Consider the following 26,361-nt stretch of genomic DNA (forward strand, 5'->3'; position numbering starts at 1 on the left):
GCAATGGCTTTACGAGCCATAAAGAGGGAACCACGTAGCATTATCCTAGTATAATGCGGCCAGTGCTCTTCATCCATCACCCCAAACAAGCAAAGAAGAGGTTCTCGTGGTACCGGTTTATCCAATAGTGAGGACATAAAGGACAGAACCTCCACCCAGAAGGAACTAATATAAGGGCATGACCAAATGAGATGCCAAAAGTCAGCTCTAGGAGAGTTACATCTATGACACCAGTTGTTGAGTGTCCTACCCATACGAAACAACCTGATGGGTGTTAAATATCAATTATGTATAATGTATAGTTGGGTAATTTTGTTATTAGCCGCAGGGGACACTAGAGTGTGAGATATCTGAATATCTTGCCAGTGCTCCTCTGTAAGACCTGGAATATGAGACCTCCAATACCCCTCAGCAGCAAGAGGCAACCGATTGTGTTTCCGTTCAAGTATGTGGGAATAAAGGGCTGAGATCAGACCACTAGGGCCCTGGGATTTTAAGACCCCAATCAATGGGTAATGAGAAATTTTGGTGACAGACGAAGGGAATTGGGTCAGGAGAGCATGACGCAACTGCAGGTATTTATAAAAAGATGTCCTAGGTAAGTCAAACGTGTCCTGTAACTGTGCAAAAGAGAGGAGTGTATTGTCAGAGTAGATATGTCCAAGTTCCCTAATCCCATGAGCTTTCCAGAAAGTCGGGTCCAAGTCAGTCGTCAGTTCAGTCAAGTAAGTAGCGTCCCAGAAAGGCAGGTCTACTGCTACGTCAGTAAAAGAACAAAGTTGCTTAACTGTCCTCCACACCTGGGAGGCCAAGCGGTGTAAGGGCAGTAACTGTTGACCCCCAGTAGACGGAGCGTCCAACCATGCTCTCATATGGGTCTGATGGATATACAAGGCCAAGTGATGTTCAGAATTGGGGAGCGGTTCCGCTCGAACCCAGGATCGGAGCAACCTCAGCTGGCCGGCTAAATAATACACCTGAAAGTCCGGGAGGGCATAGCCCGCCCGAGCCTTCATGCGCTGAAGGGTAGTCAATTTCAGCTTGGAACGGGAATTACCCCATATAAAGGGGGGGAGAAGAGAATGTAAAGACTTAAAGAAGGACGTTGGGATAGGGGAAGCAGCGTGCTCTAGAACATACAAGCATTTAGGGAGTATAATCATTTTAAGTAAAATAATCCGGCCAGGGACCGAGAGAGGCAAAGAACGCCAAACCCTGAGCTGTACCCAACTGCACCGCTGTCTGTACTCTTCTAATATTGTCTGTGGTGGATCTCCCTGGCAGATTGATCTTCATGTATAATAGTGCGGATCATCTTGTTCAAACGTAAAGCCAGGATTTTAGTAAGGATTTTATAGTCTACGTTGAGCAACGAGATAGGTCTATAAGACCCACAATCCAACGGGTCCTTGTCAGGTTTCAGGAGAACCACAATAGTGGCCTCACGTAAGGAGTCCGGCAAGGACCCGGTGACATACGCCTCCTTGTACATAGACTGTAAGCTCCGAGCAATCTGGGGGAGATATTTGACATACACCTCCAGAGGAAGACCGTCCGGTCCGGCCGCCTTACCCTGAGTCATACTAGCAACTGCCTCTTCTATGTCATCAACTGTAATATCCCTGTCTAACTCAGTCCTGTCCTCCGCCGCCAGTTTGGGGAAAGTAATGTGGGAAAGAAAGTCAGTCAGTTCGTCAGTCGAGTACGTCGCCCTGGTATTATACAAGTCACCATAAAATTCAGCGAATCTAGCAGCTATATCGTCAGACTTTATGAGAACTGTGCCAGTCGGTGAAAGAACCCTAAGGACAGATGGAGGGGCCCTGTCCTGTCTAACGAGATGAGCCAACAGTTTGCCAGACTGGTTGCCATGCTCGAAGTAGAACTGCCTGGAAAAGAACAGTTTACGATTCATTCTCTCTGTGAGATGGAGCATATAATCTCTGCCCGCAGCAAGCCAAGCCTCCTTATGGGCATCAGTGGAGTCCTCCACATATCTGGCCTCCAGTCTGGCGCACTGCGCGGCCAGTTCCTCCTCCCTCATAGTAGCTTCCCTTTTCAGATAGGAGATAGAGGATCTAAGACATCCCCGTAGGTATGCCTTAAGAGTGTCCCACAAGGTCCCAGAGATAAAATACCTGCAGTTGGTCGGGAATCCGATCAACCGGATACAACAGGCGCAACCAGAAAGGGTGCACTTTCCATCTCCTATGGGGGGAAATAGAAGGTAAAAGAATAGTTAGCAACATAGGGGAGTGGTCAGAAATAGCTCTAACACCATAGGAGATATCGGATACCAATCCTGCCAAGGCCGGGGTCCCATATGCATGGTCAATACGGGATAAAGAGTTGCGTCCTATGGTAAAACATGAGTATACTCTTGCTGTGGGGTGACGTGATCTGTATAAATCCAACCATCCCACCTCCTGCATTAAGGCCGAAAAAGGGCCAGAACTCCCAAGAAGGGAGCCCTGTAAACCCAAATGACGGTCCAACGCAGCATCTGGAAGCAAATTAAAGTCACCCATACATAAACATTTGACACCCGGGTATGCAGCAGCGAAACTAAATGCTATGTGGAAGACCTCCATAGTAGCCGGAGGGGGGTTGTATATGCCTAGAATCACAATAGGATCAATATTTATATATCCATGAACAAAAACATATCTACCCTGTGAATCAATTTTAGTAGTGATGGGTTCCCATCTAAGGGAACGGTGAACAAGCAGGGAGACACCCCGTGAGAAGGACGTGTGGCAGGAGTGAGCCTGCCACTGAACCCACGGCCTTCCCAGGAGGTGACACCGAGACAGAACTAAATGCGTTTCTTGGAGACACAGAACAGATGGTTGAAACTTTCGTACATGCGAAAATATAAGAACTCGCTTTTTAGGAGCCCCCATACCCCGGACATTCCATGACATCACCCGATAGTTAGCCATCATTAGGAAAAAACAATATTAAGCACACATCCCCCCCCTCCAAAACAGCACAGAGTCCAGAGTCCCCCTGAGACATAAAGTAGAAAAAAAAAAGGTTGTGCGGACCCAAAAGAAAACAAAAGAAAAAACATAACCAAGAGAACTGAAGTCCCATTCTCCTCCGAGAGTGGTTAAAGAGAACACAGTCCAGCAATCAGCAAGTCCTGTGATCCGGTAAAAGTACCAGTGCACTGATGGTATTAGGTGGCTCTATATACAGGGATGAACCCGAGATGTTGGAAGGGAAACGGTCCCTCACCCCACCACAGGACAGCGTCAAAACATCCCACCAACAACCGACCAGCAGGATACCTCCAACAACGAGCAGTAAAGACATATAACTTGTAGAGCATGTAGGCAAATACTTAAGCATTCAGGCGCGGCGAAGCTCCTCTCCTCCTGCGCAGCCAGTCCAGGGCCTCCGCTGGATCATTAAAGAACAGTGCCCGGTCACCCTCTGCAACTCTCAAACGGGCTGGATAGGCCATAGAATACGGAACCTGCAATTCACGTAGCCTTGCTTTCACTGTGGCAAATGTAGCCCTTTTCTTCTGTAGCTCGGCGGAAAAGTCCGGAAAGGACACCTTCGCATTTTCAAATGTAATCTCCCCAAGTTGTCGCGCTTGGCGTAGTAGTAGATCCCGATCATTACAGTTCAATATGCGTGCCAGGAACGGTCTCGGCGGTGCTCCAGGCGGCGGTGCCCGTGCCGGGACCCGGTGCGCCCTCTCCACAGTGAATGCGATGGAAAATGGAGCACTGGGGAACAGGTCACGGAACCAGTGCTCCGCAAACATAGCCGGGGCCTGACCTTCCCCCCTCTCCGGGAGCCCGATAATGCGCACCTTATTCCTTCTCAACCTGTTCTCCAGGTCGTCGTTTTTCTGTCGGCAAAGAGTAAGTTGGGTCTCCATGGCGGATATAGAGGCGGGGACGGGTGACACAGTATCTTCCAAGGTGGATATGCGGTCTTCGGCCTGGATCAGGCGGCTATGCACATTCTGCAGATCGTGGCGCAGCAGACCCACATCCACCTCCTCCAGCTTTCCAGTGAGGGTCGTTTGGCAAGATGCTATCGCCTGAAGGAGTTGATCCGACACCTGCTTCAAGGTAAGTACTGTCTCCAGCTCCGCTGACTGCTCCACCCCAGGAGGGCCTTCCTCCAACTCCGGCTCAGCTGCTGCACATACCGCCTCGCCGGCGCCATCTTGGGCAGGGCCTCTTGCAAACTCCTGTAGCCGCTCCACTGCCGACTTGTCCCGAGTCCGGTTCTGGTCAGTACGGTTAGTTCGCACCATGATGCTGTATCACCCCCGTGGCAGGTGAGAGGGTCAGGAGTTCGGTCAGGATAATAAATCTCGGGTTCCAAGAGGGAGCTACCGCTACATGTGACCGCTCAGTCCGCTGTCTTGGCCACGCCCCCTGTGTTGTGTTTTTTATAATTACATTTTCAGGCTTAGTAGTGGAAGTCGTCTTGTAGACAGAATCCATTACTAAGCCAGGGCTTAGCGTTAGCCAAAAAATAGCTAGCGCTAACCCCCATTTATTGCTCCCTGGGACCCACCGCCACAAGAGTGCCAGGAAAAGCCGCTACTAACAGGCCCGAAGCGTCAAACATGGTGCTCCTGGGCCAAGGTGGTAACAGGCTGGCATTATTTAGGCTGGGGAGGACTAGTAACAATGGTCCTTGCCCACCCTGGCAACATCATGTTGCTGCGTTTTTTTTGTTTTTTTTTTATAAATAAAAAAAAAAAAAAAAAGTGTGTGATTCCCCATTTTTTCAATGCTGCCGGCTCCAGGCTCCTGTATACATCTCTCACAATTCATAATCGCCGACGCAAGGAGACCAGAGCTCTGATTGGCGAATAGCTATTCCCCAATAGGAGCTTCCGTCTCCTGGCGGCGGCAATTATGAAATCATGACAGTGTATACAGTATTCCCCGTCTGGAGCCGCCGGCTTGTTAACTTGAGGGGCAGATCGCACCGGATCATTCTCCAGAGACCCGCTGCGATCTGCATTTATTAACTGTAAAAGCTGGCGGCACGTGCGGCTACACTGCACTGCCCGCCGGCTCCTGTATACAATGCTCATAATTCATAATCGCCGCCTACTTTTCAAGATGGGTGGTGACCGTGGTGGCCATTTTGAAGTTGGCCATTTTAAATCCAACTTTTGTTTTTTCAATAGGAAGAGGGTCATGTGACACATCAAACTTATTGGGAATTTCACAAGAAAAACATTGATGTGCTTGGTTTTAACGTAACTTTATTCTTTCATGAGTTATTTACAAGTTTCTGACCACTTATAAAATGTGTTCAATGTGCTGCCTATTGTGTTGGATTGTGAATGCAACCCTCTTCTCCCACTCTTCACACACTGATAGCAACACCGCAGGAGAAATGCTAGCACAGGCTTCCAGTATCCGTAGTTTCATGTGCTGCACATCTAGTATCTTCACAGCATAGACAATTGCCTTCAGATGACCCCAAAGATAAAAGTCTAAGGGGGTCAGATCGGGAGACCTTGGGGGCCATTCAACTGGCCCACGATGACCAATCCACTTTCCAGGAAATTGTTCATCTAGGAATGCTCGGACCTGACACCCATAATGTGGTGGGGCACCATCTTGCTGTAAAAACTCAGGGAATGTGCCAGCTTCTGTGCATAAAGAGGGAAACACATCATCATGTAGAAATTTCGCATGTCCAGTGGCCTTGAGGATTCCATTGATGAAGAATGGCCCCACTATCTTTGTACCCCATATACCACACCATACCATCAATTTTTGTGTTCCAACAGTCTTTGAGAGATCTATCCAATGTGGGTTAATGTCAGACCAATAGCTGTGGTTTTGTTTGTTAACTTCACCATTCACATAAAAGTTTGCCTCATCACTGAACAAAATCTTCTGCGTAAACTGAGGGTCCTGTTCCAATTTTTGTTTTGCCCATTCTGCAGCACCTGAAACTACGGATACTGGAAGCCTGCGCTAGCATTTCTCCTGCGATGTTGCTATCAGTGTGTGAAGAGTGGGAGAAGAGGGTTGCATTGACAATCCAACACAATGGGCAGCACATTGAAGACATTTTATAAGTGGTCAGAAACTTGTAAATAACTCATGAAAGAATAAAGTTATGGTAAAACCAAACACATCATTGTTTTTCTTGTGAAATTCGCAATAAGTTTGATGTGTCACATGACCCTCTTCCTATTGAAAAAACAAAAGTTGGATTCAAAATGGCCGACTTCAAAATGGCCACCATGGTCACCACCCATCTTGAGAAGTTTCCCCCCCTCACATATACTAATGTGCCACAAACAAGAAGTTAATATCACCAACCATTCCCATTTTATTAAGGTGTATCCATATAAATGGCCCACCCTGTAGAACTATTACTATACATAAGTTCATTAGCATTCTCACTGTACACGTGCTCATAGCATTAAAAAATAAATAAATGTTCATGGTTATATGTAAGTTTTCCGTGCCATTAGAATGTGTATACATATATTCATGGCATTTTTAGTGTGAAATGTTGGTAACATGTACGGATGGTAAACGCTCATAGAATCACAGCGACATACGTTCATAGCGTATATAACTTCATTACATCTATAGAAAGTATATATTCTGCATTAGCATTTTTATAATGTTCATGTTTATAGTATTATACGGTGTTTACATTATAGTGTCGAATTTGCGTAGGTACATCATTTATACTGTTCGACATATAGGATTTTGGTGTTTAGGTTAGTATACGCATATTCTGGTTATGGTACTATAGCTAGGAGTTGCTGCTTCAGGTTGGTATAATTGTTTTTTGAAGCCTTATATAACTTTAAGAGATATTCAGAGGTTTTGTCATAGACAGCAGCATATAGCCTGCCACGCCTGCAGGGGGAGGCACTGCGTAATTATTGTTACTGACACATGCAGAGTAATAATATAATGACCCATAGGCGATAGTATACCCGTTATGCCTGCAGGGGGATGCATTGTGCAATTGTCGTTACTGACACCTCTTGCACGCAGCACTCCAGTTAAAATCAGTCCCCCGGAGCATGTTCGTTCCGGGTCTGATTACTGGCGACCACAGCGCCGGTGGCGTGTGACGTCACGCTACAGCCCTCAATAAAAGCCTATGGGAGGGGGCGTGGATAGGGGATAAGATGTCTAAGCGCCGGAGTACCCCTTTCACGGACAAATAATCTACTGCTTCCAGTACTATTTTTCCTGGTCAAATCCTGCACTACAAACAAATCTCTGAGGTAAATTTAAACTTAGTCTAAGGGCGGGTACACACAACAGATCAGCTGAGGATTTGAAGTTGTAAAATCTTTACAAGGCAATCCTTATGTAATTTTGATTGACATGTCAATAAAGTAATTGCCTTGTAAAATTTGCAACTGCTGATCTAGTGTGTGTGAATGCACCCTTAGGCCATTTTCACACAGCTTAAAATGTGCATTATGTCTGCCTGGAAAACCCGGGTAAACATTCTGCATTCTTGAATAATCCGGCGGGCACTAGGACCCCTCGGAAATGTGCCGTCAATGGCAATGAATTTCTATGCAAATCTGCAAAAAGAATAGACGAGGCCCCATATAGGAGATCGCAGGGGGGTCTTGATTGTCGGACCAACTGCGATCAGACACTTATAAGTTGTTTCCCACATTACACAGTATTGCGGGCAAAGTTTATTGGTGACTTATCCTTAGGATAGGGCCAGAGCCCCAGCACCCTTATAGGCCATTCACACCACGTATTTTTTAAGCAGAATTCGGCTGTGGAATATATGGTGCCACACCCTTCCATTGTTTTAAATGAGAATCTGCTGTACCATTCACACTACATGTTCGTTCTTTCGGCGGAATCTGCTCAGAAATGCATTGTCATCTATTGAAACAGCACATTTATGAACTGCCAGCACCCACTAAAGATGGAATCTTTAAAATATGGGCAGAGATTCCGTAGTGTGAATAAGGGTGCATCAACACCACGTTTCAGCCAGATGGCAGCCGGATTCGGCGGGGCAATTTCAAGACCGGTCGCGGACGTAACCCCGTTGGACCCACCTTTCATCTCATTCATTTAAATGCACCGACCGGAGTCAAATAATGACTCCAGATGGCTCAATTTTGCACTGTATCTGTTTTTGTGGGCGGACTGAAAACTGCAGCATACTACAGTTTTCTATCCGGCCACAAACCTTTAAACGGGGCAAAAATAAGCCGACCGGAGTCACTATATGAATTCGGTAAACGCACTTAAATGAATGAGATGCAGCACAGGTCTGGCGGAGATAGGGCCATGGCTGGTTTTAGGAGCAGAAGGCTCCTGCCGGAGAAGCGGGCTGCATTGCGCTGTGTTTCCTGACTGGCTGGGTCTCTGAATCACAATCCACACAGTATGAGTTTATAATCCCCACCCAGAGCCGTGAATTGCCACTCGGTGCTGGCCTTTCAGGGCTCTGGCAAGGGATTTGAAAATTAAAGTACGGGACAAATATACGTTGCTGGGGAGCGGAGCCTGTTGCCTGCTCCCCTGTTTAATAGCTTATGATTGCAGCGGGTCTCAGAAGAGAGACCCAGTGCGATCAAACCATCAGGCCCTGTACTACAACCGTCAATATGGAACAGACTCTGTTCCATGATGGGGGTAATAGTACGAGCACTACTGTACTCTCCCCAGCCACCCACAGACTCCTGCAGTCATGGGGAACTACTACTCCTATCATGGAAACGAGTCTGTTCCATGATGGGAGTATTAGTACCCCCGGATGCAGGAGTCTGTAAGCGGCTGACTTTTTCACAGTTAACGGATCAAAAAGTGATGCAAAAGGATGCAACTAAATGGCATTTCTTTGCTAGTATGGGCCGTTTAGCAGCAATGACGGGAGAATAGTGGCATGGGAGACAACAGCTGTGTGAACCTAGCTTAAAAGGGGTACTCCCGTGGAAAATTTTTTATTTTTAATCAAGTGGTGCCAGAAAGTTAAGATTTGTAAATTACTTCTATTAAAAAAATCTTAATCTTTCCAGTACTTTTTGGGGTCTGTATACTACAGAGGAAATGGTTTTCTTTTTGGAACACAGAGCTCTCTGCTGACATCATGACCACAGTGCTCTCTGCTGACATCTCTGTCCATTTTAGGAACTGTCCAGAGCAGCATATGTTTGCTATGGGGATTTTTTCCTACTCTGAACAGTTCTTAAAATGGACAGAGATGTCAGCAGAGAGCACTTTGCTCGTAATGTCAGCAGGGAGCTCTGTGTTCCAAAAAGAAAACCATTTCCTCTGTAGTATTCAGCAGCTAATAAGTACTGGAAGGATTAAGATTTTTTAATAGAAGTCATTTACAAATCTGTTTAACTTTCTGGCACCAGTTGATTTAAGAAAAAAAAAAAATATATGGTAAATTAATTGGGATTTATAATTCACTGAATATATTAGCCGTTTTAGCTCTGTGTGCAACAGTAAATAGTCTCTCTTCTTGGGGGGGGGGTCTGGGGGGCTTGCTTTTGAATTTGCATGTGTTTTTGCATGGTTTTATTAAAATAGAAATGTTTTTTGGGTTTTTTTTAAATTGCACAAAAAATTTTCTTATGTGTACTCCACCTCTGACCAGGTTCAGCTTTAAACACACTCAACCCAACGGTAAAGGCGGGATTTTTTAGAAAAACATATGAAGAAGCCTACGCATTTTTATGAATTATGCGCAAAAACTGCATGCGCAACATTAGTGCGGAAAAAGCAGCAAAAACAAAAAAATCCAAATGATACATCTCTCCCCTATGAATACTCTTGTATACAGAGGAATAATATTATTGGGATCTAGGGTTTTCCAACCAGTGTGCCTCCAGCTGTTCAAAACTACAACTCCCAGCATGCCCGGGCAGCCTTTGGCTGCCCGGGCATGCTGGGAGTTGTAGTTTTGAAACAGCTGCAAGTATACTGGTTGGGAAACACTGGTACAGCTTTGTTTGCTGAATGGGGTCACCCGTAAAAGTTTCCCCACCATGTTCTATGTACGCAACGTTTCATTCCCACCTGTTCAGTCTTAATAGCTGCCAGATATGCACTAATGTCATGAGAAGGGCATGCTGGCACTTGTAGTTCCAGAGCAGCCACCTAAGGGTCACTGTGCCCCATTTGCGGTCACCAGCGCTGAGGTCTCTGTCCCGCCTCAGGCTCCCAGTCGCCATGCTGAACACATACCACTCTCCATGCACACACAGCGTCATTGAGCCGGCACTACTCCATGCGACTCCTTTCAGCCCTCACCTTGAACATGACAGCGGAGTGGAGGTCAGGCTGCACGAGGAAACCAGGCCGCGCTTCCCTTAGCAACCGCTAGACCCCCTTAGCAACGCGTCTGTGGTGCAGAGACGGCGCCCCGGATAGGACAAACTTTTTCACAATTCAAAGTTTGCCTTTTAGGAAGACCGGAAGAAAATATTTTATACACTGCCTTATGCAATTTTATCGCAACGGGCTTCCATATGTGGGGAACATGCTGTCCACTACATCGTCGGGGGGATAGAACTAGGAAGCGGAACCTAACTCTTGACGCACGGAACGCCATCTTCATGTAGGGAACTGTAGGTAAGAAAAAGGATGTGACGTAATAATTCTTATAGTTGTCATGGTGATGGTAAACGCTGCCTTTCTGGAATTAGAAGTTGTCACCGCAGGTAAGACGTGTAATGATCACACCATGCGGTTTTTACCCTCACCCACCATAGTTGACACAGTGTTTTGTTTAGCAGCATTATGGATGCCCGTGCCATGTCCAGCGCATCAATCTCTATCAGTCTGCCCACCAGTGCCTCTGTAGAATCTCTGCCACCAAGGACAGCGCCATATAAAGCAGTAATAATACACAAGTAAGTGTTCATGTTATGTCAGTGTCACTCTGACCCCATGACAAACATTCATGTCATATTAAATGGTTATCCAGGATTAACCCCTTAAAGGAGTAGTCCAGTGGTGATTCAGTGGTGAGCAACTTATCCCCTATCCTAAGGATAGGGGATAAGTTGCAGATTGCGGGGGGTCCGACCCCTGGGGCCCCCCGCGATCTCCTGTACGGAGCCCCGACAGCCCGCTGGAAGGGGGCGTGTCGACCTCCGCACGAGGCGGCGGCCGACACGCCCCCTCAATACAAGTCTATGGCAGAGCCGAAGCGCTGCCTTCGGCAATCTCCGGCTCTGCCATAGAGATGTATTGAGGGGGCGTGTCGGCCGCCGCCTCGTGCGGGGGTCGACACCAGCTATCTCGGCGGAGAGCCGGGGCCCCGTACAGAGAGATCGCAGGGGGCCCCAGCGGTCGGACCCCCCGCGATCTCAAACTTATCCCCTATCCTTAGGATAGGGGATAAGTTTTTGACCACTGGACTACCCCTTTAAGGACCCAGCCAATTTTCACTGTAGGACCCGGCCATTTTTTGCCCATCTGACCACTGTCACTTTAAGCATTAATAACTCTGAGATGCTTTTACCTTTCATTCTGATTCCGAGATTGTTTTTTTCGTGACATATTCTACTTTATATTAGTGGTAAAATTTCGTCAATACTTGCATCATTTCTTGGTGAAAAATTTGAAAATTGGATGAAAATTTGAAAATTTTGCATTTTATTTTACTTTTAAACTCTTTTCTTATAAGGAAAATGAATATCCCAAATAAATTATATATTGATTCACATATACAATGGGGGAGATTTATCAAAGGATTTAGACTGGTTTTTCCCGTCTAAATTTGTCGCACAGAAAGTCGCAGTCTAAATATGTGCGACTTTTCTGCGACTTTTGCTGTAGAGGAATTTTAGAACATGATGCATGCAAGTCTATTTTAGACGGAAATGCATTGGAAAATGCATTGGTGCTGAATTTATCAAGTGCGACTTTTGTGCGACAAGTCGCATCTGCCCAAAATACGCTGAAATGTCAGACCATGTTGGAGCAGGTCTAAATGCAGTTTAAGCTGTAGACCCTGAAGTCTGAGCACAGAATTTATCAAGGGCTGTGAGACCTTTGATAAATTAGGAGCACAATAGACAGGAGACTACCACATACGCTGGTCTATAAGCATACCCAGAATAGACTAGATTAGTAAATATCCCCCAATATGTCTATTTTATGTTTGCATCATAAAGTTGACATGTTTTGACTTTTGGAAGACATCAGAGGGCTACAAAGTCTAGCAACACTTTTCCAATTTTTCACAAAATTTTCAAAATCTGAATTTTTCAGGGACCAGTTCAGTTTTGAACTGTTCAGTTTTGGGCCTTATTATTAGAAATAACCCATAAATGACCCCATTATAAAAACTTCACCCCTCAAAGTATTCAAAATGACATTCAGTAAGTTTGTTAACCCTTTTGGTGTTTCACAGGAATAGCAGCAAAGTGAAGGAGAAAATTCAAAATCTTAATTTTTTTACACTCGCACGTTCTTGTAGACCCAGTTTTTGAATTTTTGCAAGGGGTAAAAGGAGATAAATCACCCTAAAATTTGTAACACAATTTCTCAGTAAGGAAATATCTCATATGTGTATGTAAAGTGCTCTGTGGGTGCACTAGAGGGCTCAGAAGGGAAGGAGCGACAATGGGATTTTGGAGAGTGAGTTTTTCTGAAATAGTTTTTGGGGGCATGTCACATTTAGGAAGCCCCTATGGATCCAGAACAGAAAAAAAAAACACATGGCATACTATTTTGGAAACTCGGGGAACGTAACAAGGGGTACAAGTGAGCCTTAACACCCCAAAGGCGTTTGATGGCTTTTCGTTAAAGTTGGATGTGTAAATGATTAAATGATTTTTTTTTTTCACTCAAGTGCTGTTTTCCCCCCAAATTTTACATTTTTACAAAGGGTAATAGGAGAAAATGTCCCCCAAAATGTGTAACTGCATCTCTTCTGAGTATGGAAATACCCCATGTTAGTACGTAAAATGCTCTACGGGAGAACTACAATGCTCAGAAGAGAAGGAGTCACACTTGGCTTTTGAAAAGCAAATTTTGCTGAAATGGTTTTTGGGGGGCATGTCATATTTGGGAAGCCCCTATGGTGCCAGAACAGCAAAAAAAAAAACACAAAAAAAAACACATGTCATACTATTTTGGAAACTACACCCCTCAAGGAACGTAACAAGGGGTACAGTGAGCCTTAAAACCCCACAGGTGTTTGACGACTTTTCATTAAAGTTGGATTTGTGGTTTTTTCCCCCACTAAAATGCTGTTTTTTCCCCAAAATTTACATTTTTACAAGGGGTAATAGGAGAAAATGCCCCCCAAAATTTGTAACCCCATTCTGAGTATGGAAATACACCATGTGTTAACGTCAAGTGCTCTGCTGGCGAACTACAATGCTCAGAAGAGAAGGAACGCAATTGAGCTTTTGGAGAGAGAATTTGGTTGGAATAGAAGTCGGGGGCCTTGTGCGTTTTCAAATCCCCCCCCCCCGTGGTGCCAGAACAGTGGACCCCCCCCACATGTCACCCCATTTTATAAACTTCACCCCTCACAGAATTTAATAAAGGGTGCAGTGAGTATTTACACCCCACTGGCGTTTAAAAGATCTTTGGAACAGTGGGCTGTGCATATGAAAAATTAAATTTTGGGGTGTAAATGCTCACTGTACCCCTTATAACATTCCGCAAGGGGTGTCGTTTCCAAAATGGGGTCACATGTGGGGGGGGGGGGGTCCATTGTTCTGGCGCTATGGAGGCTTTGGTAACACATGTGGCCTTCAATACCAGACAAATTTTCTCTCCAAAAGCCCAATGGCGCTCCCTCTCTTCTGAGCATTGTAGTTCGCCCGCAGAGCACTTTACATCCACATATGGGGTATGTTCTTACTCAGAAAAATGGGGTTACAAATTTTGGGATGCTTTTTTCCAATTTTCCAGTGTGAAAATGAAAAATTTGGGGTTACACCAGCATTTTAGTAAAAAAATTTTTTTTTTTCGTTTTCCCATCCAACTTTGACGAAAATTTGTCAAACACCTGTGGGGTGTTAAGGCTCACTATACCCCTTGTTACGTTCCATGAGGGGTGTAGTTTCCAAAATAGGGTCACATGTGGGTATTTATTTTTTTGCGTTTATATGTCAGAACCGCTGTAAAATCAGCCACCCCTGTGCAAATCACCAATTTAGACCTCAAATGTACATAGTGCGCTCTCACTTCTGAGCCTTGTTGTGCCCCCGCAGAGCATTTTATGCCCACATATGGGCTATTTCCGTACTCAGCAGAAATTGCGTTACAAATTATGGGGGTCTTTTTCTCCTTTTACCTCTTGTGAAAATAGTATGGGGCAACACCAGCATGTTAGAGTACATTTTTTATATTTTTTTACACTAACAGGCTGGTGTAGACCCCAACTTTTCCTTTTCGTAAGGGGTAAAAGGAGAAAAAGCCCCCCCAAATTTGTAACACAATTTCTCCCGAATACAGAAATACCCCATATGTGGCCCTAAACTGTTTCCTTGAAATACGACAGGGCTCCAAAGTGAGAGAGCACCATGCGAATTTGAGGACCAAATTAGGGATTGCATAGGGGTGGACATAGGGGTATTCTACGCCAGTGATTCCCAAAGAGGGTGCCTCCAGCTGTTGCTAAACTCCCAGCATGCCTGGACATTCAGTGACTGTCCGGAAATGCTGAGAGTTGTTGTTTTGCAACAGCTGGAGACTCCGTTTTGGAAACACTACCATACGATATATTTTTCATTTTATTGGGTGGGACAGTATAAGGGGGTGTATATGTAGTGTTTTACCCTTTATTATGTGTTAGTGTAGTGTAGTGTAGTGTTTTTAGGGTACATTCACACTGGTGGGGATTTATGGTGAGTTTCCCGCCAGGAGTTTGCGCTGCGGTGGAAAATTTGTCACAGCTCAAACTTGAAGCAGGAAACTCACCGTAAACCCGCCCGTGTGAATGTACCCTGTACATTCACATGGGGGGGGGGGGGGGTCAAACCTCCAGCTATTGCAAAACTACAACTCCCAACATGCACTGACAGACCGTGCATGCTGGGAGTTGTATTTTCGCAACTGCTGGAGGCACACTGGTTGGAAAACCTTCAGTTAAGTTCTGTTATCTAACTCAGTATTTTCCAACCAGTGTGCCTCCAGCTGTTGCAAAACTACAACTCCCAGCATGTACTGATCGCCGAAGGGCATGCTGGGAGATGTAGTTATACAACAGATGAAGGTACGCAACTACAACTCCCAGCATGACGAGACAGCCGTTTGCTGTTCGTGCATGCTGGGAGTTGTAGTTTTGCAAGATTTAGAGGGCCACGGTTCAGAAACCACCGCACAGTGATCTCCAAACTTTGGCCCTCCAGATGTTGCAAAACTACAAATCCCAGCATGCCCAGACAGCAGACTGCTGTGTGAGCATGCTGAGAGTTGCAGTTTTGCAACATTTGGAGGGCTACAGTTTAGAGACCACTGTATAGTGGTCTCCAAACCGTAGCCCTTCAGATGTTGCTAGGCAACTCACCGGCTTGCGTAGTCTGCAACAGGGAGCCAGCCGCACGTCATCGCCGCCCGCTGCCGCCAATGGTAAGTGACATTCGGTGCCGGTCAAAGGACAGTTCCCCCGTTCTGCCCGCACTACTGTGGGTGGGCAGAGCGGGGGTACTGAACTTTAAACCCCCCACCCCCGATTTGCTATTGGTCGGTCAGACCGACCAATAGCAGGGATAGGAGGGGTGGCACCTTCAGGGGGATCGTGGGTGTCTTGGACACTCCCGATCCCCCTTATTTTCTGAATTGACCGGCAATTTGCGGCGATCACCGACTTGGAGGGGGGGAGGGGGGGGGGGTTAGGGTTCTCAGAACCCCTGTGGGCATTTGCACGGAATGCCTGCTGATAGATATCAGCAGTCATCCCTTAACCCGCTCATTTTTTTCCTCCCTATTATATATTTTACATTTTTCTCTATAGCTTTTTAATGCTTTTTCACTACCATCCTGTTTTAGTAGTTTAAATGCTTTATTTTTGTCATTTATTGCCCCCTTAACATTTATTTTCATCCATATTGGTTTTCTTTTATTTCTGACCCTTTTAGTCCCATAAGGTATATACGTCTTACAGTGAGAATTTAAGGTATTTTTTAAAAGTCTCCCATTTAGTGTCAGTATTCTTGTTTTTGAGGACATTATCCCATTTTATATTGTTAAGGGCTTCTATGAGTTGATCAAACTTTGCCTTCCTAAAGTTCAATGTTTTTGTGGCCCCTCGAGAGATTCCCTTATTGAAGAACAAGTTATAATGTATTATATTATGACACAGACCCATATGAAGGCTTGTTTTTTGCGGGGTCAAGTGTACTATGTAATGGCATTGTTACGCCGAGCGCTCCGGGTCCCTGCTCCTCCCCGGAGCGCTCGCGGCGTTCCTCTCTCTGCAGCGCCCCGGTCAGACCCGCTGACCGGGAGCGCTGCACTGACACTGCCGGCGGGGATGCGATTCACATAGCGGGAATCGCATCCCGCTCGCGAATCGCATCCCAAGTCACTCACCTGTCCTGGTCCCCGGCTGTCTCGTCCTGGCGCGCGCGGCTCTGCTCCTTAGGGCGCGCGCGCGCCAGCTCTCTAAGATTTAAAGGGCCAGTGCACCAATGATTGGTGCCTGGCCCAATCAGTCTAATTAGCCTCCACCTGCTCCTTGTCTATATAACCTCACTTCCCCTTCCCTTCCTTGCCGGATCTTGTTGCCTTGTGCCAGTGAAAGCGTTATAGTGTTTGCCTTACCAGTGTTCCTGACCTCTTGCTATCGCTATTGACTACGAACCTTGCCGCCTGCCCCGACCTTCTGCTACGTCTGACCTTGCCTCTGTCTAGTCCTTCTGTCCCACGCCTTCTCAGCAGTCTGCGAGGTTGAGCCGTTGCCGGTGGATACGACCTGGTTGCTACCGCCGCAGCAAGACCATCCGGCTTTGCGGCGGGCTCTGGTGAATACCAGTAGCAACCCTAGAACCGGTCCACCGACACGGTCCACACCAATCCCTCGCTGACACAGAGGATCCACATCCAGCCTGCCGAATCCTAACAGGCATCCTTTATATTTCCATAAAATGAGCTGCAAAACAAAACAAAAAATATTTGTAAGGTGAAATTGAAAAAAAAATAGCAATTTTGCTAATTTAATGGTGGTGTTGGGCCTTCTTGTTTACATCGTTTACTGTGTGATCATATTGACATGTTCTCTTGATTCTTCAGGTCAGTACGATTACACTGATACTTAAAGGAAAATTGTCAGCTTTCTTCCCCCGCACTAATCAGCGGTACTGGCTGGTAGTGCGGGGGACGCTGATCAGTTTCATGCTTACCGTGCCCGGATCCGCCACGCCGTTCGCCCTTAATCTTCTATTTTCTGTATATTCAAATGAGGTGCTAACTGGCACTCTGACGTCAGTGCCGGGCCGCAGTGCCGCCCAGCTCATCAAAATATGTAAATATTATTTCATTTTTTTGGAAAATGGGAAAAGGGCAGGGGGTGATGTAAACTTTTAGTATGAAATGGGTTAATTTATGTATGTAAAAACTTCATTATATAATTATATATTTTTTAATTGTTGTTTTGGACTTTACAAGGGGACTTTTATGAGCAAAAGTTTGATTCCTCATAGAGATCAGTTGATCTGTACTTCACTGATCTCTGCTCTATTGGTATAGCCTTCTCCAGACAGGCTCTATCAATAGAAGAGCAACGACAGTCTCAGAGGCCAAGGTAAGCCCTCCGATTGCCCCAACCTCCCGGACACGGGGTATGGCACAGGCTCGAGTCAGAAGCATCCTGTGGTGGGGCCCAGGATTTAAAATGTAAGGGCCCATGCACACTACAGAATTTCTACTCAGAGAAATTCCAGGCAGATATTCCATGTGCAGCAGGTGCCAGCGGAATCGGCGCAAATATCCACACAGACATTAAGAACAGTCCCCATAGACGGCAATGCATTTCCATTTTCACAGTGTGAACAATGCAGCAGAATCCCATTAAAAACAATGGGAAGCTCAGTGTGCATGAAACCTAATGGTCCCTAAAGTTCCAGGAGGTCACAACTTCACTTACACTAGGCCACTAGGTTGAAAAGTGGAGCTGCCGGGGCTGAAAGGTACAAGGGCCGACATTTATCATTGTCTTTTGACTGTTTTTTGTGTCTAGAAAAGGCGCAAAAAAGGCGCAAGCAGGGTTTATTTGCGCCTTTTTTGCACCTTTTGGTTTACACATTTCTGCTGATTTTGAGTTGCAATCCACTGATTTTGGCAATACACATGATATGGAAGGGTTTTATGAACTGCGCCTTTTTGTAAAAAGGCACAAAAAAGGCGCAAAGTCACTGAAAAAGCTCCAAAACTGCACCAGCCTAGACTTAGCTTAGCTTTTTGGTGGATGTCAAGAGAGAAATTTCAGAAAATGTGACCTGCACAAAATTTATCAAATGCTCTGCGACCATTTAATAAATTTGGTGCTCCTACACATTACCAGCACACAAAAAAAGGTGTAGAAAAATGCTTCACTTACACCTACAGTGATAAATGTCAGCCAAGCCCTCCACTCCACACTATAGGTAGCAAACAAGTATGCACGACTAGCATGCAATACTGTAAAAATATTCATGTTTTATTCCATAATTCTTTAAAAACACAAGAGACAAGGAATAGCATGAACAGAAATCAAGTAATCTAGTCAGATCTGACATGTATCGGGGCCATAAACCCTTCCTCATGGATAAAATACAAACATTCTGTAATGTGTAATGGCTGATCTGATCGCTTGTGGCGTGGCTGCGGGGATCAGATCAGCTAAGTTGGTGGACTGAGGTCCCATCACCTACCTTTGCTGCTTTCTCTGGGTCTTCTTTGGTCTGAAATCGAGCCTACCAGAGAGGCAGACCACTGATAATACTGATCAGTGCTATGCATCTAATCATTGCTACAGATAGTCCCCTATGAGGACATAAAGAGTGTAAAATAAATGTGAAAAAAAGTTTGAAAAAATGTGAAAAGCCCCTCCCCTAATAAAAATTAACATTTTCCCTTTTCCCAATTTTCCTCATAAAAGCATAAATATATATATATATATATATATATATATATATATATATATATGTATATATATATTATTATAGCGCAACTGTCACAAATTTGTACCCCCATAAACTAATCACAGGGTAAAAAAGTTCTTTAGAATTACTCTCCATGTATGCCTTTTACTGCTTTCTAGCAGCTTTTATCAGGCTAAAAAATGCTTTATAAGACAGCCAGCAACAGTCGGATAGACGTGGCTATGGCCCGCGGCCGCCACGCCTATCTCCTGTATGTCATCGCTAGGATCGCTGTGTGATTGGTGTGATACAAATGAATAAGTAAAACAAGTGCCCGTTCTCTTATTCTCCTATTAGGTTACAGTGCCGTCACAGGGGGTTAGTTTGCATAGCAAGCAGCAGAGTATTACGCTGTCCACTGGGGCCGGGCCGCAAGCGCTCTCTCCTGATGGCCCCAGTATGCTGTGATTACATCACCGGCGCTGCGGGCAGGTATTTTTGACTGTATAGTGCACAGGAGAAGCTTGATCAGTGATATACATGTTTTTGCCCTATGCAGATCTTACGGTCTAAACTAGACCTAATGCCATGATGACTCTGAAGCAAAAGTCCCACCCATGGTAACACCTGTTATACAATATTTAGCATAAACACCAATTAAATAAAAAAAATGGCTCAACTATTGGTCTGTCATGTTCATGGATGAGTACAGTTCAATTTTATAATTTAAAATTAGATCGGTTTTACAATAAAAATCATGAGTGTAAGTGCCCTCGGTAAAAATATCCATGATGATTCAATGATTATGCTTTATTTGTTTTGTTTAGGATTGATATTGGCGTTGCTGCTATCCGAATTCAAAGAGCATGGAGGTGTCACCGCAGCAGACAGATCTTTACACTTCTAAAGCATGCAGCCCGAGCTGCTGTAAGTATAAACCTAAACATTCAGCCCGAGCTGCTGTAAGTACAAATCTAAACATTCAGCCCGAGCTGCTGTAAGTATAAACCTAAACATTAACCCTGAGCTGCTGTAAGTATAAACTTAAAAAGTACCTGTCACCAAATAAACTGTTCTAAACTAACATAGGCTATGTTCCCTAACTACTCCTAACACCCTTAAAAATAATTTCAGAGCTTTAAAAAGCTCTTTATCTTACTGTTCTTCTTGGTTACATAGTGCAATTTCCCAGCAGGAGAAAGTGGGCGTTTCCAGCAGGCATGACATCACTGAAGCCTGCTGGGGGACCACGTCTGCCCTCACATGGTTACAGTGCTGTGATGAATAGAAGACCTCAGGCTCTGTGCGGGTTTCAGTCTGTGTTGCTATCAGTGAGGCTCTCCTTCAGCTGTCAGTCTGTTCAGCTTTCTGTGAGAATCTGTGGAGCTTTCACTTTCTGTGCAGCTGTCAATCAAGCTCGGTGCAGAGAAACACTTCCTGAGTTTGGTCTCCTGCCAGACCGGGAGGAGACCAAACTCATTGTATTAATTGTGGGGGAACAGAACAGAACATTTAAGTTGATAATTTTAAAAGCAAGTGAATGGAAAAGTGTCTGCTAATTACACAAGGAACACTATATTAAAAGCTTTATTTGGTGACAGGTACTCTTTAACATTGAGCCTGAGCTGCTGTAAGTATAAACCTAAAATTCAGCTGAACTGCTGTTAGTATAAACCTAAACTCACAGACTAAACTGCTGTAGGTGTAAACCTATGTTTTGCTTGTTGTAACTGTATAATAATAGCAATAAAATTCATGTAATGAAATCATTATTTCTCTATCGGCTCCATTGGGGGACACAGACCATGGGGACACAGACCATGGGTGTATGCTGCTGTCTCTAGGAGGTATGACACTATGGCAACAAAAAAGTCGGCTCCTCCCAGCAGGATATACCCGCCTCCAGGCCCTGAGCTAATTAGTTTTAGCTTAGTATCTAAAGGAGGTGGACATGGTCTGGAATTCTCCAGACCAGGTCTTCTGTTTTATTATTTTCCTAGTTAGGGACGTGTTAGTTTTTTATTCCTTTTTCTTCATGTTTTCAGGTGGGGACTCACTGTTTCCCCATTGTGATTGAGGGGGCACAGACATTGCGTATATGTGCTGTTCACCCCCTCTCACCAACGGTCAGCGCCTGGGGTTGTACCTCATGGGTCCGGGTCCCCCTATTCCCTGCTCGCCTCGCTCGCACATGGTAGCTCAGCGTGATGCAAGTGACAGAAAGCTGACTGAAGACCTCACAGAAGACTCCATTAGGTAAGTTCTTCTGACTGAGGTGAGTATATATTCCTTTCTCCCTTAGGTGCTGACTTGCAACCTCTGGAGACCCTCAGATTTTGGCCCACCTTTCAGGGTCTAAGGGGCTGGCCTGTGCTAGGGGCTTTATCTTTATTTCTGGGGCGAGCAGTGGCATATTTGGGATGAATGGCTCAGTTTATTCTTATGCACTCATGTGTGTGTGTGTGTGTTTTACTATGCGGCTGACAGCCTCGGCGCTTATCCTGTTCGGGCGCATGAAGCGCCGACTTACTTTCACTTTCGGCAGTAGACTGCTGCCGGTGAATATGTGTCTCGCCCACTCACTTCCCTGCGGGCGCATATGCGGACAACATGTGCGCTCGGGGAAAGGGGCGGGCGCTCGGGGAAAGGGGCGGCCGGGGTGCTATAGCTCCGCCCACAGGGCTCGCCGGAGCTTACTGGAGGCGCGAATCGTCCTCCAATCAGCGCCGTGCGCACGATTTTAGGTCGCAGGGGCCAATCAGACAGTGCCCCTGCTCCAGGCACGCCCCTCTCTGGCTATTGGCTGGGCTGTTTCTCCCTCTCTATCTACATAGAGCGGAGTTCTCCTCACAGCAGCTGCCACAGGGGACACAGACTCGGGTGAGATAGTTCTTTTTTCATTTTGTCCGTACCCAGAACTGTTCCTCCCTCTAAACAGACAACTGGAGTGTTAGTTTCCTATTTTGTCTGTAAGAGCTGTAATTCCAAAATGCCTGGTTCTGCTGAATTCACTTGCTTTGCCTTCTCCACTGCTACCCCAGACCCCCTGGTACCCACGGATGCTGTTTCAGTTCCGGTGGATTCGCCCATCCAGCCTGGGTTTCTTCCCTATCCCAGTATATGGCTGACTTGACTCAAGTCTCCCGTTCGATGGCTGAGGCCTTCCGTGACGTGGTGTCTGCCTTGCAGAGGTCTGCCCTGCGCTGGCCCTCTAAAGTGCCCTGCTCCTCTTCTCCACATACTTAACGCTCTCACAAGCGTACTAGGGGTGCCTCTTCTGACTCTTCCATTGAGTTTTCAGGTAGATGTGGGTGCTCCCCTCATGGGTCCCGCCCCCCTGTGTCGTCTGGTCACAAACATCGCTCCCCCAGAGGAAGTTCCCGGACTCGCCGCTCTGCCTCGCCAGAGCCGCGTACCCGGTCAGGGTCGCCCCCCTCCAGGGCTGCCTCCACTCGTTCGCATTCTCCTGGTGAACTGGCGGATGAGGCTTCCGAATCGGCATCTGGCTCAGAGGACCGATCGGATACAGTTGAATCGGTGAACTCATTGGTTGCGGCCATAAGAGACACCTTTCACTTAGAGGACCCAGGATCTTCGGACGTGACGCCTGAAGTATCCTTTCATCGTACTAAACCAGCACCTCAAAGGTTCAGCTCTCATGCTGAATTTGACACCCTTCTGGAATCTGCATGAAAACATCCGGACAAGAGGTTCCCGGGAATGAAGAAGGTTCAAGTGCGTTACCCATTCGCCAAGGACTTTGTCTCTAAGGGGGTTTCCCCTCCCTCCAATTTCCCGCCTCTCTAAGGCTACTACACTGCCGCTAGCAGATGCGGCTGCCTTCAAGGATCCGACGGAAAAGAAGGTGGAGTCCTTAGCGAAGTTTGCCTCTGAAGCAGCAGGCTCTTCTCTGCTTCCCAGCTTCGCCTCGGCATGGGTGTCCATGGCCCTATCGGTGTGGTGCTCAAAACTCCGTCAGGGTATCCTGGCGGGATCCCCCCAGAGGATCTTTCTGCTTTGCTCTAAAGCTGGGGACTTTCTGTGCACAGCTTCCATGCAGTCAGCCGTTGTGCTGCCTTTGCTGTGGGTCACCTAGCGGCCCTCCGCCGTTCCATGTGGCTTAAGACTTGGGATGCAGATGCCGCCTCCAAAAGGTCTCTCACCGAGCTTCCTTTTACTGGTGCCCGTCTTTTTGGCAAGCGCCTTGACGAGATCATCTCTGAGGCGACAGGGGGTAAGAGCTCCTTGTTGCCTTAAAATGAGGCTCGCTGTACTTCCCAGAGGAAGTCCTCTTCCTTCCGGTCCTTTCAGACTTTTGGCCCCAATAAGGGATCTGGGCAGGTGCCTTCGTGGGACAAGAAGGCTCCCTCGTTCCGGGCGTCTTGGAAGTCGGACACCAACCGTTTTGGCCGTTTTGCGGCCAAATCGGGCAACCGCAAACCCACTTCCGCATGAAGTGAAGCCCCCACCCGCAGATTTTTCTCGGGTGGGAGGTCGTCTCTTACTTTTTCAAGACATCTGGACCACAAACTTTCAGGACTCTTGGGTCAGGGACGTGGTGTCCAACTGATACCGAATCAAATTTGCCTCCCTCCTGAGGGATCTTTTTTTTCAGTCCCGGGCTCCCCGGTCACCTTCTCTGGTAAAGCAGTTTCGGGAGGCTCTCCAGTCCCTGCTTCTCCAGGGAGTTATTGTTCCCGTTCCTCCAGGGGAACGTTTTTGGGATTTCTATTCCAATCTTTTTGTGGTTCCCAAGAAGGGTGGTTCTGTGCGGCCAATCCTGGACCTCAAGCGTCTCAACCGTCATCTTCTCATCCGCCACTTCCGAATGGAATCTCTCCGTTCGGTAGTGGCATCCATGGAACAAGGGCAGTTTCTTTCTTCGGTGGACATCAAAGATGCCTACCTCCATGTTCCAATATTTCCCGGCCATCAACGGTACCTCCACTTTGCGGTTCCGGAGGGGCATTTTCAATTCGTAGCCCTCCCCTTTAGTCTGGCCACTGCTCCTCGGGTCTTTACCAAGATCCTTGCACCAGTGATAACCCTGTTGCGGTCGAGAGGAGTCTCAGTGATCCCTTACCTGGACGACCTTCTCATCAAGGCTCCCACCAGAGTCCAGACTCTGGATAATGTGGATCTCACTCTCCAGACCCTGGATCGTTTCGGGTGGATGGTCAACCAGGACAAGTCTGTCCTCTCTCCCACCCAGTCTCTGATCTTCTTGAGACTTCAATTCAACACGGCCTCTGCCCTGATTTGCCTTCCGCCGGACAAATGTCTGACTCTCCTGTCAGGAGTCCGCTCCCTTTGGGCCCAGGTCCCAGTTTCCATCCGCATTTGCATGGAAGTCTTGCGTCGGATGGTAGCGGCCATGGAGGCCGTACCCTTTGCCCAGTTTCATTACCGCCCCCTTCAACTGGCGATTCTCTCTCGATGGGACAGGTCTCCTCTGTCTCTCGATCGCAAGATTGCTCTCCCTCGTCGGATCAGTCAGTTTCTGCTCTGGTGGCTCCGCTCCCCCCTTCTTCTTCAGGGGCGATCATTTCTTCCCCTCCACTGGCAGGTAGTTACAACGGCTGCCAGTCTGTCAGGCTGGGGCGGTGTGTTCAGGGACTGGACGGTTCAAGGCCTCTGGTCTCCCCGGAAAGCCCTTCTGCCAATAAACATCTTGGAACTGAGGGCGATTCTTTTTTGTCTTCTTCATTGGGAGTCCCTGCTTCAGACCCGCCCTGACAACGCCACAGCCATAGTGTACATAAATCGGCAAGGCGGCACTCACAGCTCGGCAGCCATGGCCCAGGTGACAAAGATTCTCATCTGGGCGGAAAACAAGGTTCCGGCCATTTCGGCTATTCACATTTCGGGTGTGCTCAACTGGGAAACGGACTTCCTCAGCCGGTCCTCAGCCGACCCCGGCAAGTGGTCCCTACATCCAGAGGTCTTCGCGCAGATCTGCGTCCTCTGGGGCATTCCAGACGTGGACCTCTTCGTGTCTCGGCACAATCGGAAGATCCTTCCATTTGTGTCAAAGTCCCGGGACCCCCTGGCTCTAGCCGTGGACGCTCTAGTGATTCCTCGGGTGGGGTTTGCCCTGCCCTATCTGTTCCCTCCCCTTCCGCTCCTTCCCAGGGTTCTGAGGAAGCTCAAAGAGGAGGACGTTCCCGCCATACTGATAGCTCCAGATCGGCCCCGAAGGTCGTGGTACGCCGACATGGTCAGGCTCCTGGATGAGGCTCCGCTGAGCCTTCCACCTCGTCCGGACCCGCTGTCTCAGGGTCCTCTTTGCCACCTCAATTTGACGGCGTGGCGGTTGAGACCGTGGTTTTTGAGAGCCCGCAGTTTCTCTTCCCAAGTAATTTGCACCATGCTCAGGGCTCGTAAGCCCTCCTCGGCGAAAATTTACCACCGTACCTGGCGGTCTTATTTTCGTTGGTGTGAAGCTCAGGTCTTGTCTCCCGTTACTTTTTTGGTCCCCCGTCTTCTCTCCTTCTTGCAGTCGGGATTGGAACTGGGGTTGTCTCTCAGTTCCCTTAAGGGTCAGGTTTCGGCCCTTTCTATTCTTTTCCAGCATCCTCTGGCTTCTAATTCTCATGTCCGGACCTTCCTTCAGGAGTGGCGCATGCTGCCCCTCCTTATCGGTCACCTTCTCCCCCTTGGGACTTGAATCTGGTTCTGGGTGTCCTCCAAGGTGAACCCTTTGAACCCCTTAGGGAGGTGTCCCTGCGCCTCCTTTCTTGGAAAGTGCCGTTTCTTGTTGCTATCACTCTCCGAGTGTCTGAATTGGCAGCACTCTCCTGCCGTTCTCCGTTTCTGGTAATTCACCAGGACAAGGTTGTCTTCCGGCCAGATCCTTCCTTTTTGCCTAAGGTTGTTTCGGCCTTTCATCTCAATGAGGACATTGCCCTTCCTTCCTTTTGTCCCTCTCCTTCTCATCTTGAGGAGTGTTTACTCCACAAGCTGGATGTGGTTCGGGCTGTTAGGTCCTACCTCTCTATCACTTCTTCGTTTCGTCAGTGTGATTCCTTTTTCGTCCTTACGGAAGGTCGGTGTAAGGGACAACCTGCTTCCAAGGCCACCATTTCTCAGTGGTTCCGGTCTGCCATTTCGGAAGCCTGTCGCTGTAGGGGGAAGATTCCTCCCTTCAGGGTTGTGGCTCATTCTACCCGTTCTGTTGGGGCATCCTTGGGCTCTCCAGAACAAGGCCTCGGCCTCGCAGATTTGCAAGGCGGCTACTTGGTCGTCTTTGCACACTTTCTCGAGGTTCTACCTGGTTCATACCTTTGCATCGGCTGATGCTAGTCTGGGCCGTAAAG

At 47.1% G+C, this 26,361-nt stretch overlaps 2 protein-coding genes across 8 annotated transcripts in view; one reads left to right on the plus strand and one right to left on the minus strand.

Moving 5' to 3' along the window:
- The window catches only part of APOO (apolipoprotein O), a 68,313-nt gene extending 57,910 nt beyond the window's left edge, over positions 1-10,403 (minus strand). The window contains exon 1 of one of the 2 annotated variants that reach the window (XM_056558592.1): positions 10,269-10,403. In XM_056558592.1, coding sequence (XP_056414567.1) covers positions 10,269-10,277 — 9 coding nt within the window. In that variant the 5' untranslated portion in view covers positions 10,278-10,403. The remainder of the gene's footprint in view (positions 1-10,268) is intronic. The other variant, XM_056558591.1, reaches the window with a different exon arrangement.
- Positions 10,404-10,450: 47 nt separating this feature from the next.
- Positions 10,451-26,361, plus strand: part of C2HXorf58 (chromosome 2 CXorf58 homolog) — a 62,578-nt gene continuing 46,667 nt past the window's right edge. For 3 of the 6 annotated variants that reach the window (XM_056558581.1, XM_056558586.1, XM_056558585.1), the window contains exons 1-3: positions 10,548-10,678; positions 10,754-10,870; positions 19,873-19,972. In XM_056558581.1, coding sequence (XP_056414556.1) covers positions 10,758-10,870; positions 19,873-19,972 — 213 coding nt within the window. In that variant the 5' untranslated portion in view covers positions 10,548-10,678; positions 10,754-10,757. Of the gene's footprint in view, positions 10,679-10,750; positions 10,871-19,872; positions 19,973-26,361 lie in introns of all 6 variants that reach the window. The other 3 variants (XM_056558582.1, XM_056558584.1, XM_056558583.1) reach the window with 3 other exon arrangements.

This window comes from Hyla sarda, chromosome 2 (genome assembly GCF_029499605.1).
Source record: "Hyla sarda isolate aHylSar1 chromosome 2, aHylSar1.hap1, whole genome shotgun sequence".
NCBI classification, from domain to species: Eukaryota; Metazoa; Chordata; class Amphibia; order Anura; family Hylidae; genus Hyla; species Hyla sarda.